This window comes from Zosterops lateralis (genome assembly GCF_965231275.1).
Source record: "Zosterops lateralis genome assembly, chromosome: 14".
NCBI classification, from domain to species: domain Eukaryota; kingdom Metazoa; phylum Chordata; class Aves; order Passeriformes; family Zosteropidae; genus Zosterops; species Zosterops lateralis.
Genome location: NC_139774.1, coordinates 11,817,704 through 11,837,125, shown reverse-complemented (window position 1 = coordinate 11,837,125; position 19,422 = coordinate 11,817,704). Strand labels below are relative to the sequence as shown.

Below are 19,422 nucleotides of genomic sequence, written 5' to 3'. Positions count from 1 at the left end.
ACCCAAGGGCACAGCCCACAGCTCCCTGGACTTTTACCCTGCTGTGCAAACAGGCAGGCGCCAGATTAGGGTATCAGTTGGAATTTCATCCTGTCAACGGCACCCGCAGCCTCTCTGGGCGGGCAGTGGAGCATCTTCCCTATGTCCCAGCCCCTCATCTCCCTTCCAGCCACCCAACACTGCAGGTGAATTTGGGAGATGCACATTTTGCCCCCAGCAGGACTCTGTTCCCCTCCCCACTGCTGGCTGTGGGCTCCCCCCTTGCAGACAATAGTGATGCCCAGTGCTGGGCTGCCATCACCCTGCCAGGGCAGGATCCCACTGCTGGTTTCCATGTGGCAATGGCAAAATTAGACATTAAAGGCATCCAAAATTAGACATTAAGGACATCCAAAATCCAGTGAGGGAGGATGAGTGTGGGGGAGCCAGTCCCCACCATGGGGGCCATGCTGGAGTCCGCACACAGAAGCAGCTCCAGTTTCCCCAGTCCAGCCCAGCTCTTCAGGCAGTTGCCTGATTCATCTCATCCCTTTCCTATATGGCACCAGCTCCATTGCATTTGAATTCCCCTGCCTGTTTTCAGTTCCGTTTCCTTGCAGGGATGCATGAGGTGGTTCTGTGCCATGGGCAGCCTGGCACCAGGCTGGTGAGTGCAGGGTCACCAAGGTACAGCAGTAGGTGCAGCCTCTGTTGCAATTGCAGGAACACTTTGCTCTGTCCCTCTCTCAGCAATGCCACCTCATCCTGTTCCCAGGCCTCCATCTCCTCCACCCACAAGAACTTTATGCTGCTTCAGGTGTCCCTCCACAGCCACCTGCCCTGCCCTGGCACCTCAACACACCTCATGCAACACTTGGTACTGGAAGGAGTTTTGGGGTTGGAGGAGCCGTTTGGGGCAGGCATTCAAGGGCAGCCCCTTGCTCAGTGTTCTGCTAGAGGAGGGGAACACTGATGGGATGGAGAGGGGAGAGTGTCAGGTACCCATGCCAGCTGTCCCAGGCACTAATTCACATCCTCATTCTCTGTTTATTCATCTTGGACAAGGAGGATATTCAGCCCATCGACAGCCATAAAAAGAGATTAGAGACCAGGAGGCGCCAACAGGAGGCGGCCACATCCTTGGGCAGCTGGCCTTGTTCTTTGGCCTCTGCCAGCCCAACAATGGCCTCACCCTCTCCTCTCTGTCTCCAGTGCTGTGAGTTTGCAGCCATCGTGTCACCCAGTACTGCCACCCCTCTTGGTGCCAAAGGAATGAGACGTGGCAGTGCCATGCCATGATATGAGCCATGCCACTGCCAGCAGTGTCCCTGTGGGACAGGCACACCGTGTGCTACAAGGACAAGGCTGCTGCCTCAAGACACCCTTCCCAACCCTGGCTGTGCCCAGGAGCATCAGCGCCAGTGTGACCCTGAAGCCAACACCCTCCCCTGCCACAGCACCACGGGCCAGGAATGACAGCAACAAACCTGTGTCACACAGGATCCCTGCTTGTTTTTATTTTCACTGATGCCTAAAAAATAAAAAGGAAAACCAGTTCTGCCTTATATACACAAAAACTGAGCTGAAGTCCTGAGCCGATGCAAACATTTGTCCTCATCACCGAGCACACCTGGTAACAGTGGCTGTGAGAAGTGTCACTGGCAGGAGAGAGACCCAAAGTCTTTGAGGGCTGGAGCAGAGCAGTGGACACAGTGGGAAAACAGGTACCCACTTGTAAAAGCCACAGCACACTTGGGGACTTTGTGTTCTGAGGGCTGGGAGGGGTGGGGGTTGGCAGTGGACAGGGTGGCCAAGGGATGTGAGGCACAAGCAGTGTCAGGTGGGATTTGAGGGTTTGACTGGGTGGTCTTCAGGCAGCAGGGACATGTCCGCTGCTCTATTTTCCCAGAGCTTGGAGAGAAAATGCTGAGAAATGTTACACAATCCACCATGCAAAGCTCATGCTCCCTCATCCCTGTCTTGGTCTGCAGAACTGCAGCTGAGGTGCAGCCCTAAGAACAAGACACAGACCCTCCTGTGTCCCAGCTGTGCCCCACTGGCCTTTGGGGTTGCTGAAACTGGGCTGTACATTAACCTGGGCCTGTACAATGGTCAAGACTCAGCAGGATGAAGGGATTTGTCAGCTGCAGTTCACCAGTAGGAATGGATGGGGTTTAGCTAACTGGCCTAGGGAACACAGTGAGTGAGAAGGAGTGCAGTGCATGGAGGAGCAGGGAGACAGGGAGGACAAAATCTGTAGTCCTGTAATCTGCAGTTCTAAAGAAAATAGGAAAAGAAATGCTTCTATGTCTTTATGAAAATCATCTCTCCATCACCTGACACCAGGACACATGCCACTCATTTCCTGCATGCCTGAGGAGGCCCCTGCCCACCTGGCAGCAGCTCCTGGTGCCTGCAGTTACTATGCTCCCTTGGACCAGCACCCAAAGCTCTCTCAGTATTGGCTCTTCTGGACAGCCTGGGGCTGGTTCTTGGACCCTGTCCTGATGGAAAACCTTCCATTCTCCTTCCCTTCCCCATGTAAGGGCTCAGCAGGGTGGTCTGCCCCAATTCTGCCTGTGCTGGGCTCCCTTCTACCCTCTCCCTGTCCTCCAGGTGGAGGATGGCTGCAGTGCCACCTTGCCATGGCACAGCCAGGGGAACCAGGGCTGTGGAGATGCCTCCACATGGCTCTGTGTGGCTGCAGAGGCACGGCTGGGGATGCAGGGTTGCGCACTGCCAGCGTCACTGGGGACAAGGGTGGGGATGTTCAGGTACTCTTGTCACAGATGTGCTCCAGCTTGCCCCCATCACCACGGTCTGAAGGGCTCCCATGTCATGTCCTGCAGCTGAGGGTCTTGCCTGGTTCCCAGAGCCCAACTTGCTCTGCCCTCCTCACCTCACCTCCTGGGAGACCAGTTCAGCAGAAATTCATTTTGCCTTAAGTCCAGCCAGGTCTTTTTTCTATTTCAGTCTTGTTCGAACTGCCCAAAAGCACCAGGCAGCTGGATTGCCAGGAACACTGAAGGAAGCACCTGGAGCACCAGAGGAAAGCCCTCCTCCACCATCACCCCCTTCCTTCTGCTGACATCAGGACCTTGCCGTGGGCTACAAAAACCAGAGACCAAACCAGTGTGTGGTTCCTATGGGAGAGCAGTAGCCAACCCACGTTTTTTACACAGAGGAGAGCCCACCAGTCCCTTGGGAAGGCCCCAGTGCCACCTGGCCCAGCCTCACTGTCTGCCCCATTGGTTCAGTCAGGGACAGTCGTGTCTTTGGGAAGGGGCTGTCACCCTTCAGAGCACATGGGCTGGTGGGGCTCTGCTGCATAGTGCTTTTCTCTAGGGGTCTGTAGCTGGTGAAGAGGGTTAAGGCATGAATTCTTCCTTGATCGTCAGCGGCGAGGAGGAGACAAGGTTGGGGGCATTGTTGCTGCAGAGACCCCCGATGGGTCCCAGGGTGCTGACAGCAGGTGGGGTTGGCGTGGTGGTGCTGGTGGGCTGGCTCTGCTGCTGCAGCTTCTTCTTGTTCACCTTCCTCTCCTTCGCCCTCCGATTCTGAAACCAGATTTTCACCTGCAGGAAGGAAAAGGTAGCAACGAAGAGATGAGGATGGACGCAGGCAAGGATGACAACCCCCAGTCCCCACGGGGCAGGGAGGGCACCCCAAAGTTTGGAAAGGAAGGGATTTCTGTGCAGCAAGGTGGGGCCTGCTCTAATTACTTGGGATAAAACCCTTGCCCTTCCCCATCCCCAGGACATGGTTTTCCAGGACAGTGAAGCACTGACCTGCCGTTCAGTCAGCCCAAGGGCCACGGCCAGCTCGGCCTTGCGGCGGATGGTGATGTAGCGGCTGTAGTGAAACTCCTTCTCCAGCTCCAGGCGCTGGTGGTCCGTGTACACCACCCGGTACTTGTCCTTTGTCCTGGTCTTGCCTGGCAGAGAGAGAAGAGTGGGGGGTGAGGCAATGGGGGAACGAGGGGAGCAGTGGAATGGAAGGAGCATCTCCACAACCACCTGTGGGAGAGCTCAGGAGAAACATGGCAATGCCTTGGGAACCAGTGGGAAAGAGAGTCAGGAGGCTCCTACTGGCTTTAACATCCTTCTTGTTTCACACTAGAGTGTTTCTTCTTGTTGGGAAGTACCTGGGCTTTGGTGGAATTGCTTGGTGGAAAGAGCAGGAGGGATTCAGAGGTGCCTCAGGAAGATGGACCATAAATCCCCTGTGTCATGACACATGGCCCCTGAGAGCAGCAGAGCTGCAGGTCCTGTGGTGGGCTGAGGAGAGGCTGCCTGGCAGGGCTAAGGAAGGCCCAGCTCTTTTTCTAGGATGCCCCAAACCAAGGTGCCATCACTTAAATGTGCATGGATCAGAACAGAGGAAGGACAGAAAACCATGGAATTACCACATTTCTCTGCCACACAGAGGGTTACTCTCCTCCCCGTACTGAGCTAAGACAGAGGATAGTGCTTTAGGTGCAGTCTTCAAAGATGCACTGGAGAAAGCCCACATGACGCCTAGGCACCCCTGGGGACTGGCTACATGGGCCAGGGGTGTTTGGCCAAAGCCAGCCTGAATCTCTCCTTCATCCCCCCAGATATGGACAGAGCTTGGGGCCATCAGGATCCACATGTCTGTGCACACAGATGCACATCCCATGGGTCTGCAAACAGCACCTGCTGCTTTCTAGCAGAAAAATACAAAGATAGCCCAGCTGTCTCTTCCTAAGTTCCTTTGTTACTCCACAGGCACACAGGGTGAGCTATGGAACTCTGCCTGGGCTGTGAGGGGCAGGTGGCACTCTGGGGGAGGACACCCATGCCTGGCAGTTTGCTGACAAGTTCCTGGTGTTTTCCTCTGCAGAAGAGCCCATAGGCAGGGAATAAACACAGCTGTGAATATTTGCTTCTCCACCCAAAATTAAAAAATCCTGTTCCAGGGAACCGAGAGGGATGATGCCTGGCCATTTGTTTGCCTGACAGGCGTGTTTGCCCATCTTCCCCTGAATTTCTGATGCTGAGAGCAGTGCTGCTGAGGGAAGGAGGGGGAGCAAGCTTAGAACAGCTCCATGGATTTCCCTGGGGTGTATCAGCATGGACAAGATACTGCACACCACTGCTGCAGATGTGCAGAAAGGGATTTCTAGTGACCCAGCAACCTATATAACCTTGCTCGCAGCCTGGTCCTGCCAGGAAAGGGGATTTTTTTGTGCCTGCCTTCCTGTTTGTCTGTTTTCCCTAACGAGCCCTTTGCACATCCACCCATTTGGGCCAAATCAGTTGGACACTGGGCAGTTTCAGCAATACAATTAAATTCTGACACCATATGAGTGGAAGCAGGAGTTTAGGTGGTGCAGAGGAAAACTGGGCTCTAGACACCCTAATAAGATATCAGAGAACACGCACAGAGGAAACCCCCAACCTCCAGGCTGCAAATCTGTTGGTTAACCAGCTCAGTTTTATTTTTGACAGTGTCTCTCTTCTGCTCTCCCATTGCAAGGAGATAGAAACATTCCTAAGCCACTTCTTATGCTGAAACTTAAATGTAAAAGAGACCAGGGATGGGCATGGAAGGCATCTCACCCTGCTGGGACTTGATGCTGGCACTCCCAGGCACACAAGCAGCAGTCAATTCAATTTAGCACCCAGTTTCCATGACTATGCTACTGTCTGTGTCCTCCTGCCATTGCTGCTGGTGGTGCTGGCATGGGCTCAGCACAGTGTGAGCAGGGTGATGGCTGAGGGTCCCAGCACAGTCCCCAAGAAACACTAAAGCTCTCCAGTGATCCACGGAAGAGGGAAAAAGCCCAACAAGGCTGCAACATGACCAGGAATAGAACCAGAGTTCCAGCAGCAGGGCAGGACTTCCACCACTAACTCATATTTGAAGGATGTGATGAATTCGGTCAATGTTTCAGAGTGGGGAGTTCAGCTCATTCCAGGGCTGGTCAGAAGCAAACACATAATCCCTCCTCACCACCACCAGGTCAAACCTGCACATACCCCACAGGGTGACTCTTTGGGTTAAAAAAGGGTAAAAAAGGTTAATATGATTGAGCAAGGTGTTTGTGGAATGTCTGCAGAGACAGGGCTGAAACGCAGAGATTCCATGTGCGAGGGACCTATGGCAGCTTTGTCTCCTATCTGACACACATCAGCTGTGACAGCTCCAGGCAAAACTGCCCACGGGAGACTCTGCCAGGCTGGGGTGATACCAGGGGCACCCAGCCCCGGGGGCACCCAGCCCACACAGGACCTGCACCCTGCTCTCACCCTCCCACAGGGCCCCCGTCCATCTCGGGGGTCACTGCTGCCTCTCACCACTCTGCAGGGGAAAGGTTCACCAGCATCAAAAGAACTTCTTCTGCACCCCAGCCCAGGAGGGACCTGTGCTGAATCTGCAAATGCAGCAATTCCCAAGAAGTTACAGAATAAACCAGATGCTCTGGTGGAGATTTATGTGAGGTTTAGCAGCTCTGTGAGAAACTGGGCTCCCTCTGGCTGCTCCAGGCTCAGGGGCTCCTGCAAGATTTTTATTTCTCATAGATTTATCTCTCTCTATTTTTTTTCTTTTTTTTTTTTTTTTTTTTTTTTTTTCTTTTTTTTTTTTTTATTTGAAAGCAAAAGCCTCTCTAAAGAGATAATGACTTTAAAATGGTCTTACTTGCAATGTTTTTATTTGAATACCACTGTTTGGAAAAAAGGAACACCTGGAAAGTGAAGGAGTTGACAGATAGAGTAAAAAAAATAAACTGAAGACTAAAGAATAAGGCGGTTTGTGAATATCACATATGCCATGAATTTCAGTAGGAATTATTATTTCCTGCTACAGCTGTAAATAGATCCATCACAGCCTATTCTTTGTTATTCCTTCTTCATCCTTCACCCTAGATGGAGGCTGGGCTTTGCCTCAGGGCTGTCGGAGCCACCACAGGGTGAGCTGGGCACCAGGCTCAATATTAGTATCAATATCATCACTTACTGCTCAATATCAGGTAGAAAAGACTCAAAACAGAGGGCTGACAACCAAGCCAGAGATGGAAAGCTATTCACCTCCACTAATTGCTGGTTTCGGATGTTTGCTGAATTCAGGGATGTACTGTGGGTGATTCACAAGGAAAAGAAAAGGATTTGCAAGAAATACTATTGACAATGAATAATTCAACTACCTTGAATATGAATGCTGGGTTACACTTAACTCTCTCCTGGAGACTTTTTATGGCTCTGTGAAAAGAAAGAGGAAATTCGGGACAAGCCAATCCGGTTCCTTTTGGGGAGCCCTCATTGCCTATGGCCAAACAGAGGGAAACTGCCCCTGCATTTCCAGCCAAGCCTGGCAAAGCTGAAACAGGCTGTCCCCTGGCTTGGATAACTTGGAACTGGGGCTGCTGCCCCAGGAGGGAGTGTGGATGGGGTGCAGAGGGGGTGCCAGTGATGTCTCTTTGCACGTTTGTTAGGCCCTTCCAACCCTACTATGCATTTACAGCCCTTCCCGCTTGTCCCCAAAAGACCAGGCAAAGGAACTGCTTGGACAGGCAAATGGAGCCATCCGTGGGGCCAGTGGGGAATGGTTTCGGCTTTAGGATCAAGGCAGGGCCAATGACAGCATGGGGAGAGGGTATCGTTACCCCTGTTAATGTATAACCCTAATAGCACTCACCTGAGCCATGATTAGATAAGGGAATAGCTTTAATGTGCTGTGCAAACCCCAAGGGACGCGCTCCCAAGTGTGCACGCACACACACAGGGGGATGGAGTCCTGACCCCAGCCTGGATTCACTCCCCAAAGCACCCTGCCCCAAGACAGGGATCCCAGAGCTCCTGCCCTGGGCTGGATCAGCAGCCTGGCAGGGCAAGGGAAAATCAAAGTGGATCCTGTGCTCACCATCTCAAGCTCTTTCCCCTCACAGCCACAGTGGAGACTGCCAGGAATATTTCACCACCCCCAGTCCTGACCTGCCCAAAGGATGGCTTGAAGTAAAAAACTGTGCCCTGAAAACCCTAAGAGACTGAGAATATGGACATTGTGAGACTGGTGCTGAGCAGCTCTAAGAACAGCTGGGATGGGGCTGGTTCAAACCAGGGAAAGAGGAAAGAGACTGTTGGGTGGCAGTGGCACCTTGGGTGGGGGTGGAGCAAAAGCTGGCATGTTACGAGGGGATCAGCCCAGCTCCAAATGGAGGACCCCCATCTGTGGGACACATTTCTCCCAGCCACAGCAGGAGCAGCACAGCTGACAGCAGCCAGGAGCACAAACTGCAACACTTTTCTAAAAGTGTCTATGTCACAGGTCAAAGCAGCTCAAAATTACCACAACCACAAACTCTGTTGTGCAGCCATCAGGGCTCTGGTGAGGGAAGCTGGAGCATGGCAGCCCCAACCCACTGGCTGGGGCCACTGGGATGAGAGCCCAGGGTAGTGACAGCTGTTGCACCCCACAGCAGAGGTCCCCAAGGCCTGGGGACACATTGGATATTGCTGTGTAGAGGAGGTGCTGGGAGGGGGGAAGGAGGCACTGCTGCCAGGCTGCCTCAGCAGCTCTCATGCCTTGCTCTGTGCTGGCTCCTTGTGCTCCCAGAGCCATCCTGCCCGATCCCATCTTCCTGGCTGTGCTCTGGCCCCACACTGGCTCCATCTGTACAGCCTTGTCTGCCCATCTGTCTGTACTGGGGCCTGGTCCCACACTATCTGATGGCATTACAATATTACAATGATGAAAAACATCAGTTGTAAAAGTCCTCTCACCACGGACCACCTGGGAAAGAGCTGGTCCATACTGGAGGTAAAGTGCAGCAAGACAGGACACAAGGCTCTCCCCTCCATGTGAGTGCTCCCTCTCCATGATAAAGCTGCTCCATTCTCAATGAGTAGCATCCACTTGCAAAGAGAATAAAATCCTCCCATCCCAGAGGAACCAGAGCTCCATCAGGACCTGGGAGCATCATTTCTCACCAGGGAAAGGATCAAGGAAAACTTCCCTCATCCCTGACAGCTTAGGCAATGCAACAGCTGGAGAAACGGAGGCACACAGTCCCAGTGTCAGAGCCATGAGATTCCCTGGACAGCTTAATCCCCAGTCCTTCTGCAGCACCATGGGGGGAAATCCCCCTCACGACCCACAAAACTGAGGACAGCCAGCAGAGAAATGCCTCATGACAGAGACCCCAGGCCCAGGAAAGGGTTGAGGTCGGCTTCTAAAGCTCAGGAGCCTCCAGGCTGGCTGGAGCCACCCTCATCTGGCAGCCAGATGTGCTCCAGCTGCCTGCGTGCAGAGGGGTCGATGCTCCCTCTGCCGAGCAGCGTTGATGGGAGCCGCCCTGCACAGAGCTGATGCTGAGGCTCGGGACAGACAACGCAGCTCATTGCACCATCCCCAAACCCACTGGAAACGGGAGCCCCAAAGTCTGGACTGGTGATGGGAAGGGCTGAGCCTCTGATGCCCTCCCTGTTCACCCCCTTCCCACGCTCATTTTTTCCCCCTCCTTTCCCCTCCAGCTCCCCCTCCACTCCAAAACACCCACGCTCCTCTGTGGCCCGGGAGGGGGGGATAAACCCGAGCCCCTCACACTCCCTGAGCGCTGGGAACCAGCAGCTCGCGGTTTTCACAAGCCTTCCCCTTCCCTTGCATACTTCAACATGCTCAGCTATTTTCCCTGTGCCGCAGGAAGCAGAGGAGTGATGGATGGGACGGCCGACACGGGGCGAAGCGCCGGAGCCATGTGGCTTGTTTCATCAGAGCCAGGAGAAACGACCCCCTCTGTAGGGCAATCCTCCCCGACATCCCTGCCTGACATCACTCCTCTGCCAGAATGCATTGCATTTAGACAAGGCTGGGTGTCAAAAACTGAGTGAGAGGAACCACACATCCTCTCTGTACATATTTAATGTCTCAGAGCTGTGGAGGGAGGGAATGCTGGATGAATCCTCACTGAACGGGCTCTGCCAAAGCTCTCCCATCTCTACTCTGGGATGGAAAAATGGGCATTTGAGACATCAGGGTTGAGCAGGACCCATCTTGGAGTCTGAGGGCCCCTCCAAGGAGCCCAGCAATGCTCCTACACCCAGGGTAGCTCTCTCCATGGTGATTCACCTCACACAACCTGAATATTTCTTCCTGGTGCTAAAGGCTTCAGAGCAAACTGCAATTCTCTCATGTGCACCAGGCAGCAATAAAACCTGGTTCAGCTTGATATGGTGAGAACTGGAAACATTTCATTCGCCAAACTGCACCGCTTGACCTAATGGCTTTTGGTCTCCTGCTCACTGAGGATCAATCTCTGTGTTCCCTAAAAAGCTGTGTGTGTGGCTGGGGAATGCATCCCTGGGGGCTGTGGCCATGGCAGAGCTTGGGGCAGAGCCCAGGCTTGGTGCGCAGTCAGGCAGGGCAGGAAAGGGAGAAACTGCTGCCAGGAAAGGGAGAAACACCTGATCAAAGAGCTAGATTTGGAGAGTGCAGACCAGTGCACAGGAGCACAGGCTGGGCCTGGCTGGGTTTTGCACAGCCAAAACAGTGGGACAGGGACAGAGCTGCACCCACATCCACACCCACTGGTGAGCACACCCCTCCTGCAAGCCCCATCCTCCTCCCAGGAGATGCCAACCCCAAGGGGATGAAGAGCAGATGCCTGGTGTTTGCAGTGGGCTGGCAATTCCCCATGACAACCCCATGTTCTTGGACATGGACAACACAACCAGAAGCCCTTCATCCCCAGGGGCAGCAGCACGAAGCTGGGTGTTGGGGCAAGCCTTTCCCAGCCCTGCAGTGATTCAATCCTTTATTTTGGCAACTGGCAAATTCCTTCAGTTGTTCCCATGTTTTATGAGTGCTGAGCTGAGTGCTGCCAGCTTGGCTCCTGTGCTGGGTCAAAGACCACAGCAGCGCGGGAGGACAGGGAGCGCCGCGGTGACACATGGGCTGCTGGCACATGTGGGGTGAGCACAGCCCCATCCACAACGTCACCTCACTCCAGCCCTGACCCAGCTCATGCCACCCTGCCACCTGGCTGGATGTGGCTCATCTGCAGTAGGAGGAGGAGGACAGCAAGGCAATGGGAGTCCCATACGGGCACCAGGGTTCTTTTGCCCCTTTGCAGCCCCCCAGGATTTGGCCCATCCTTGCCGTGGGGCAGTGTGGGGGAAGGACCCAGCCCCTTATCCAAGAAATCACAAAGCTAACAGGTCTGGAGTGGCTGTCCTTGAAAGGTCCCCTATAGGAAACATCTGTCATTGGCCAGGGGTTTAAAGTGTCCCTCTGCTAATCCCGGGGTATTAGCCAGCCAAGCCCATCACGTAGGTACTGCCAGTGCTCCAGGGAAGCCCTTTTTGTTCAAGGAAAGTCAATTCTAGGAAAGTTTGAGAGGCCTGTACCTTGGCCAGCAGGCTAAGCAGTCAACAAACCCCAGCTGGGGCCAGGAGCAGGTTGTGGGTTAATAATTCAAGGGGAGAAGACTGATGAGGCCCAACACACCCCCCTGAGTGTCCCAGTGAAGGAAAGGGTCTCACAGGGAAATGAGCATGTCCTAAAGAAAGGCTCCTCATGCAGGGACTGACCAGGGAAATGCACTGTCCTCCAGCCAGCACTATCGTCCCAAAACATACCAAGCACAGCATGAATCCCAGCAGTCCAGGGGAAACGTTTCTGCCTCATTATTGGGATTTTTACTCTTTCCCCCAGGGTTCATGGGCCCCACTAGGAAAATAAACAGAGCTGGAAAACTGACCTAGAAATAATAAAACTGAGATGGAAAACTGCACACCCAGCAAATCAGCACATGCTCAGAGCATCACTGCTTGCTCTCCCTTCATCACCCCAAAACCTGCGTGGGCACCACGGGCATTGGTACCACACGAAGCCCTGAGCACATTTGCCTCTGCAAGGAATGCTCCAATTGCACTTTCACTCGCAATATTTAGCACTGCAGCCCCTGCTCAATTAGTGACCTAAAAGCCAGACCCGAGGCAGTATCTGAGGATTTGCATGACTAACAAGCAGAGGGTGAATTTCAAAGTTCAGCCAGCCCCGCTTCCAGCCACCTTCCTGAGCTTTTTTTATAAACCCTGGGTGCAATTCACAGGGAAGTTTGCAAATAATTGTGAATAAGGAGGAAGCATGAGGCTCTGACATGCTGCTAGTGAAGATTTTATGAGCAGGAAAGGAGGTGACATTGGAGAGAGAAATGAGGCCTGGGGACATCTTCCAGCTCAGTTCCCTGTAACTCCCAATTCCTGGCGTTGCAATCCCTTCTGCTGCTGGGTTATCTCAGCTCAGCCAGGTGAAGCATGCATGAATGTAGCAACAGGTACAGAAAACCATCCCCCTGTAAAGCCTGACTCTGCAGTGAGTCATTAAGGAGATTTCTCATTGATTTTTCTCAAGCTCTGGCTCACATTTGCAGAAGTGCCCAACACATTCATACTCCCTGCACAACATTTTATTTTACTACCATGCAGCTCCTCCCCAAAAGCTTTCAAATTATGGCCAGGAGGTGTTCATACGAGCCAAGACAGAAGGGGAACTTTAATTTACAACCCTCTGAAGTATTATGATTTATAGCATTCACAATGAAACTGTTGGTATTTATAGCAAAAACCCCCATGTATTCATTTCCTATTCCCACTGCGGTGAGATGAGGAGTTTATCAATCCAGATTGATTAAAGTCCAGTTTATTGATTTCAATAAAATGATTCATCTAAGAATTTCACCCTTATCTATGTCAAATCTAACTCTGGTCTACTCTCTTTCAAGCTTAATGAAGACTTTTATTTAAAGGGCAGCACTGGAAAACACCAGCTGCATCCCACCATCTCCCAGCTCATGGTCCCAAATCCTGCAGTTGCTTGGCAGCAGCAGCACTGGGCTTGGACACAGCAGAGATGCAAGGACAGCTCCTTAATCTGTGGGTGATTTGGAAAAGGAGCTTATTGGTCATCCATCCTAAGGAAACTACCCCAATAAAGGGCCTTTCATCTCTGCATCCCTTTGGTGGGGCTGGGGCAGCTCCTCTGTGTGTGAGAGCAACAAGGCTGGTTTATTTGTTCCTTTGTATGTATTTGATCTAAGAGATACAAACTAAGCAACTAATGATATTTTTCCAGAATTCAATCAACTCAATTGTTGTCTAACTCAATCAGAGGCACTTTCAAGCTCCTGTTTCATCTTGGCCCCACTGCTGGGTGTAAACCCATAGCCTTGATCCAAAGGAGAGGTCGGTTGATGGCTTTCCATCCCCATTCATTTTCCCTCCCACCTCTCTTCTCATAGGAAACCAAGATGTTCAGACCTACAAAACCTGCAGAAGTGGCAGGGTCTCTGCTGCAGGGGAGGGCTGCACATCATATTTCTCTTTCCACCCTGGGTAGAGGGAAGCCCTCAGCCCTGGCATGCCTGTGGGTCTCCATCACTGCATCTGAGGGAAAGCATTTTTCCTAAATAGTTACATTCAGTGCTTAAAATGGGTCAGGAAATACCAGCCTGCCTCTCCCTCCTCTTTCCGGACTGGGGCTGGGGTTTTTTTCCATTTATCGGGATGTTCTGCCTGCTCCACTGCAGACACTGGTCCCCATCCCTGCCACACAGATTCTGGGAATATGAGTAGGTATTTTCCATGCTGGAAGATCCCAGTCACCCCTGCAGAAGACCTTTACATGGCACTTAGCTACTGGGAATAGTGCAGAGCCAAAAACAAGCCAAAAACTGGAGGCACTTTGCAAACAGGGAGCCCAGGCTCTGATTCCAGGGATATGGGGCAGCAGTAACTCAATGCAAACTTGGCCCCGAGAGATGCCCACAGGCACTCCTGTAGTGAGTTTGGCCCCAGCAGAGCTCTGAGGAGCTCATGGCCAGCACAGGAGAGGAGTGGCAGGTTCAGGCAAGCCCCATGGGTCCCGCTGGGAAGGGTCCAGGCTGGGAAGATGAAAGGCTGAGGGTAGGTCAGGACAAAGGGCCCGCACCTCACCTCACTGCCAAAGGAGCCGGCCACCATCTCCATGACAAAGAGAAGTCCTTGTCAATTTGGGCTGGCCCCAAGGGGGATCTGCCCACTGCCTTTGAAGTGGGCAGCAGGGCGGGTAGGGGGCTGGGGTCACCCAGACGCTTCCCCCAGGTCAGGAGTTCAGCGGGGACAGGACCCTGGGGACAGCATGAGCACTCGGTGCCCAGGCCAGAGGTAATCACAGGAACCAGGGCACCCTTTCCTGCAGAGCCCAGCACCCACTGGTCATGCACCTGCAGCACCCACAGCCACCCTCCACGTGGCACTGTCCCCAACACACACACAGTGCCCTCACACAGACAGTGCCCCTCACACACACAGCCCCCATGCACATCACCGTCCTCCTCACAGTGCCCTGCACACACACACTGAGCATGTCACCTCTCTCAGACACACCTGGTGGCACTGCCTGTACACACTGCCTGTACTCTTCATGGTGCCCTGCACACTCACACAGAGCCTGCAGCACCTCACTGAATCCACCTTATGCACAAGTGCACACACACACAGCCTGGATATACACACAGCCCCTTCCCTGCACACAGCTTCACAGCTTTGGGCACCTTGCACACACACTCACATGCACACCCACCATACACAGGCCCTCACATAGCCAGCTCACACTCTCATGTACAGCCACAGCCCCACGCTCTCACTCTTGCGCTTTTGAGATTCCCCGATCCATCACCCTCCCAGGGTCCTGGGGGTCTCTGGCTCTTCCCATCCTACCCGGTGGCCACAGGCAATGGCACCAGTTGGAGAAAAGGACTTTCCAGCCATATAAGCCCAGCTGCCAGTGTGCAAGGACAGCACCCTCCCTGCCCATCCTCAGCCCTGCCACCTCAGAGCTCCCCTGCTCTTTGAGGACTGGGTGTCCAGCCAAGGGCAGGCCAAGCTTGCCGTCCCTCTGGCCTTCCCCTTGCCGGGAGAGCCACCGACCATGATCCAGCCCTGCAGAACTCCAGGCCCAGGGATCCTCTGCTCTGGGGACGGTGCAGGGGTGCAGGGCTGGGAGTTTCCTTACCGTTGTTGCTGGTGCTGGGAATGCTGCGCCTCATCCACTCGTAGGGGGTGCGTCTCTGGGCGTTAGGGGAGAGCTGGGGGACCGAGCTGCTGATGGGTGGAGGCAGCAGTCCAGAGCCCGGAGGCTGAATGGGGTTAAAATCTGGGGGGCTGAATCCAAACTGCCCCGGGCTGGCGGTGGAAGGCGTCGCGGCGGCCCCATAGGAATGCCAGTCCTCCTTGGCAGGGGTGTAGGGAGAGCCCCAGGCGGCCGCCGGCTGCCCGTGGTGCAGGTCGTTGTTAATCCCCGGCACATGGTGGTAGCTGGCGAAGTCCGTGTACTGCGGTGGCCCCGGCACGTAGTTCTGGGGGTTCAGGTTGAGGCTGGGGTGCCGGACCGGGCTGGGATACATGTTGGTGTCCTTATCCACAAGATACCCCACATACATCTTCCCGGGCCGGCCCCGCGCTCATGCTGCGCTGCCGAGCCGCGACTGCGGCCGGGTTGGGTTTGGCGGGGAGGCGGCCGCCCCTCCTTCGCCACCACTCACCTGGGCGCCTTGGGGAGCCTGTCCTGGGGCCAAGCACCTCCCTGCCCACGGGCTTTTATTGGGCCCAACCTCTCGCAGCATTTGCATTGAAAGGCAGGTTTGCATTTCAAAGTGCAGAAACCCCAGCGGGTGAAGGGGACGAGTTGGAGCTTCCCACCCCGACTGCAGGGAGGATGAGGTAGGGGGTGACCCCGGGGAGCACCGAGGACCCCCCAGCCCCTCTGCCACTACCCCACAACTGTGCCCATTCCACCAGACGTGGTCCCTCTGTAGCAGCTGGCTTTGGGGACATTAGGGTGCTGCAGGGGTCCCATGAGGATGCCCCAAGAGACCCCACCACCATCCACACCCCAGGAACAGGGTGCCTTGGCATGAACCTTTGTATTAAAAGCCAGCTGCACACAGGGGACAAGCTGGCTTGTGTGTGTCTGTCACTTGCCCTGTCCCCGTGTTGGGGGACACCAAACTCTTGCTCTGAATGGCATTTTCCTGTGCCCAGTGGCAGCATCTGCCTCTTCGGAAAAAAAGAGCTGGTGGAGGCTCTGGGTCTGCATTTCTGAGTGATGCACTGCCCAGACACCCCCACCTCTGGCAGCCAGGAACCTTGCCCACACTGATGTCCCCATCCCTGCCAGTGTCACACTCCAGTTGCACTGCGGCCAGTTGTCATTTGCAGGCTGGCTTTTTCTCCTCAGTCAGAAGCAGAGAACGCAGAGGCTCCAGGAGGGTGTTTTGCCACTTCCTCAAGGCTGGCTCTGTCCTTTTCTCTGCACCAGCCCCTTCTTCGGCTAGAAGTGTGAGCAGGGCAAGGACGATCCTCATCCTCTTGGTGACAAAACAGCCTAGAATTTGACAATAACAATAGGAAACAGAAGAAAAAAGGAAAAAAATAAAAATAATAATAATTAAAAAAAAAAATAAAAAATAAAAAATAAAAAAAAAATAAAAAAAAAATAAAAAAAAAAAAAAGAAAAGAGAGATTAAGGATGACATTGAGAGGAGAGGATAAAACCTCTGTCATGGAGCTCTGGACCTTCAGTGGTCTGTGTCAGTCCCAAGAACCTCATCCCATTGGTCTAGCCCCAGTTCTACCTGAAACTGGGTGCACATATTCCCCTGTGCTACATCCACTTCCTGCAAGGAGCTGGGTGCCAGGATGAGATGGAGGGGAGATGGGTAGGATGGGAGGGGTCTGGTTTACGAGGACAGTGAAGGGTAAACCCCCAGCAATGGGAAATCACCCCCAGAGCTGGTATCACTTGTGTTCTGCCTCCCCAAACCTGGCATGGCTGAAGGCACCAGGAGAGGTGAGCACTTTGCAGCATCCCCTCTGGGCCCCCAGGGTCCCCAACCCCCTGCTCAGCCTTGTCCCAGGTCCCTCCCTCGTGACAAAGGTGACTGTCATGACCATTCCACCCAGTGATGATCTCAGTTCACCACTCATCACAGATTGCTTGATGTGCCATATAACCCCATCTATCCTGGATTTTTCCCAAGATCTCAGTACAGTCATGGCTTTGTGTAAACTAGAGAGTCAAGGCCACCCTACTCAGGAAGTAGGAGAAGAAAAAGAAGAAAATTCCCCGTGAGCAGATGGTGGGAGTTACAGAGGAACACAGGTGGCTCTTGGGTCCCATCACAGGGGTGGCTGCATTTTAGCAACTGGGGTTATCCCTGCCACAGGCCGTGACAGGGAGCCCAGGCCCCCATTACCTTTTCCCAGTCTGTGGAGCCAATGCTAAGGGCTCGGGCAGTTGCTGGGGAGTGGCGGGCTCAGGGGCAGCAACCCACACCTGCATCCTCCCCAGGGAGCAGGTGACAGGCTTGGCAGGGCACAGCATGGCCAGGTGCCCACTGACAGCTGAGCATGAGCTCCCTCCGTGTGAGCAAAGGGGGCAGGGGAGGACAATTGGGCCATAAAGATCCACCAACAATAACCTCCCTCTTCTTTTCTTTGACCCATTTATTACTGGTGGTGAAGTTTATGCTGGGGAGGAGCCAGATGAGGAGCCTTTCATGGGCTCCCCAAGGAGCATCTTGGCTGCTCAACTGGGGCTGAAGCGTGCTGAGGGGGACCCTCAGTGCCCCAGGATGTACCTTGCACTGGGGTCCCATGGGTGAGCAGATCAGTGAGTGACAGAGCCCCTGGGGGTCCCCAGCTGGGTGACAGCAGGTAGTAGTACCCCTCCATCCATCCTAGAGACCCTCAGAAATGCACCCGACCTCGGGACCACCCCTGGTCCTTCAGACCTGGTATTCCTGCTGGAAACCAGGCAGATGCAGCAGAGAGGGAAAGCAGTCAGGGTTCCCTCGGTGCTCCCCGGGGCTCTGTGCTGCTATCCGTGATCGAGTGATGCCATCTCCTGGAAGGAGGAGGGCTGGGAGGTCCCTAGGGCCAGGCTGCACACAGCTACCACAGGTAGAGCAGGAACACCATCCCATCAGCTCCTCCTCCCATGAAGGAGGCACTCAATATGGGAAACCAAGTCCTTCCTTGTCCCCCAACTTGCTCTGAACCCCACCATGGTTTCCACAGGAGAGGGAGATGCCCACAGAGAGTCAAGTATGTGTCTCTCCTTGCTTCCCTTTTCCCCCACAGCCTCCTGCCCCACCACCTCCACACTCCCTCCAGCTCCTATTGCTCCCAAAGGCAAATCTGTGGCTTCAGACCAGCATATCCCAGAGCTGCATGGCCCCACTCACATTCCAGCCCAGCCAGGACCTTTCAATCATTCTCTGGCTTCTGAATGCCCCAAGAATAACCCCTCCTCTCTGGCAATGGAGACATCAGTGCAACCCTCTTGCAGAGGACAAGCCCCTGCCTCATGTCCTTCAGCCCCACTGCAGACTCCTGTGTGGCCTTTGGCTCTCCCCAGACGCGTGAACCACCCCTGTGCTGTCACTTGTGTCCCCATGCTGGGGAGAGTCTGCAGGGCTGGTCCCCAGAGAGATGAGTGCTGGACTGGTACAGCCCAAGTGGATTTGCCACCAGTGCTGCCATCCAGCTCCCCTCTCCTCACCCAGGGCTCAGTGATTCTCTTTGGGGTCTGGATCAGCTTTCTTGGCAAATGCAAAGGCCACAGATATTGTGGCTATCCTCAAGAGGGCACTGGGGACAGGGACACATGCTGATGTCCCTCATCGCTTCCCAGCACGTGTGGGCCCTGCTCTCAGTGGGCTGGGGATGTGATTCCCCCTGCACTGGTGGGGAGCATCCTGGTTTCTCTCCTTGGCTGTGTTTCAGGCACGGTGCAAGCAGAGGGTTAACGATTCCCACATTAAGTGGCTGCAGATGTGTGGGAAAGTCTGGGGCGAGCGGACGGCATCGTTATTAGTATTCACCCAGGAGCCTGTCGCTGCCTCCCAGGGCTCTGCCGAGCACATTTAATACCAAGGCTCGTGGTGGGGGTTAGGCAGAGTGCGTGGGACGGGGTGGGAAAGGCCCCGAGGTGGGGAAAGGCAGCGGGATAACATCGTCCGCTGGCTGCTGCCTCCTCCAAGTGCCCCAGCCCAGGGGACGTAGTGAGCAGGGCAGCATCCATAAGGACACAGCACCATATGTGTGTGTATGGCCCAGTGCTACCTCCTGACACCGCTGGCACCCTGTGGTGTCCATGGCCAGTGTTCCCAGTGCTGGGGAGTGCTGCAGGATACTCCCCAGGATGCTCCCCTTCATGTTATGCTTGGGCATACACTCACTTTGGAAGAAGCCCAGCACTTTCTACCTCCCCTTCCTCCCTGGGCACTGATGTCACCCACCCAGTCAAAGCAGAACCACAGAACACATGGGGTACAGACTCCTCTGGACACCAGGGTTGAGCTTTAGAGATGTTGGATGAAGCTTCAGTGCAGGTCCTTGCAGGGCCCAAGAGCTGGATCCAGCCAGGAGCAAGTGCTGG

At 54.2% G+C, this 19,422-nt stretch overlaps 1 protein-coding gene across 1 annotated transcript; it reads right to left on the bottom strand.

Moving 5' to 3' along the window:
- Nucleotides 1–3,347: 3,347 nt before the first annotated feature.
- Nucleotides 3,348–15,421, bottom strand: CDX1 (caudal type homeobox 1; the record flags this gene model as incomplete). Its single annotated transcript, XM_083872034.1, has 3 exons — nucleotides 3,348–3,554; nucleotides 3,768–3,913; nucleotides 14,995–15,421. 3 exons carry the CDS (start codon nucleotides 15,419–15,421, stop codon nucleotides 3,348–3,350), a joined length of 780 nt encoding a protein of 259 aa, XP_083728160.1.
- Between the last annotated feature and the right edge of the window lie 4,001 nt (nucleotides 15,422–19,422).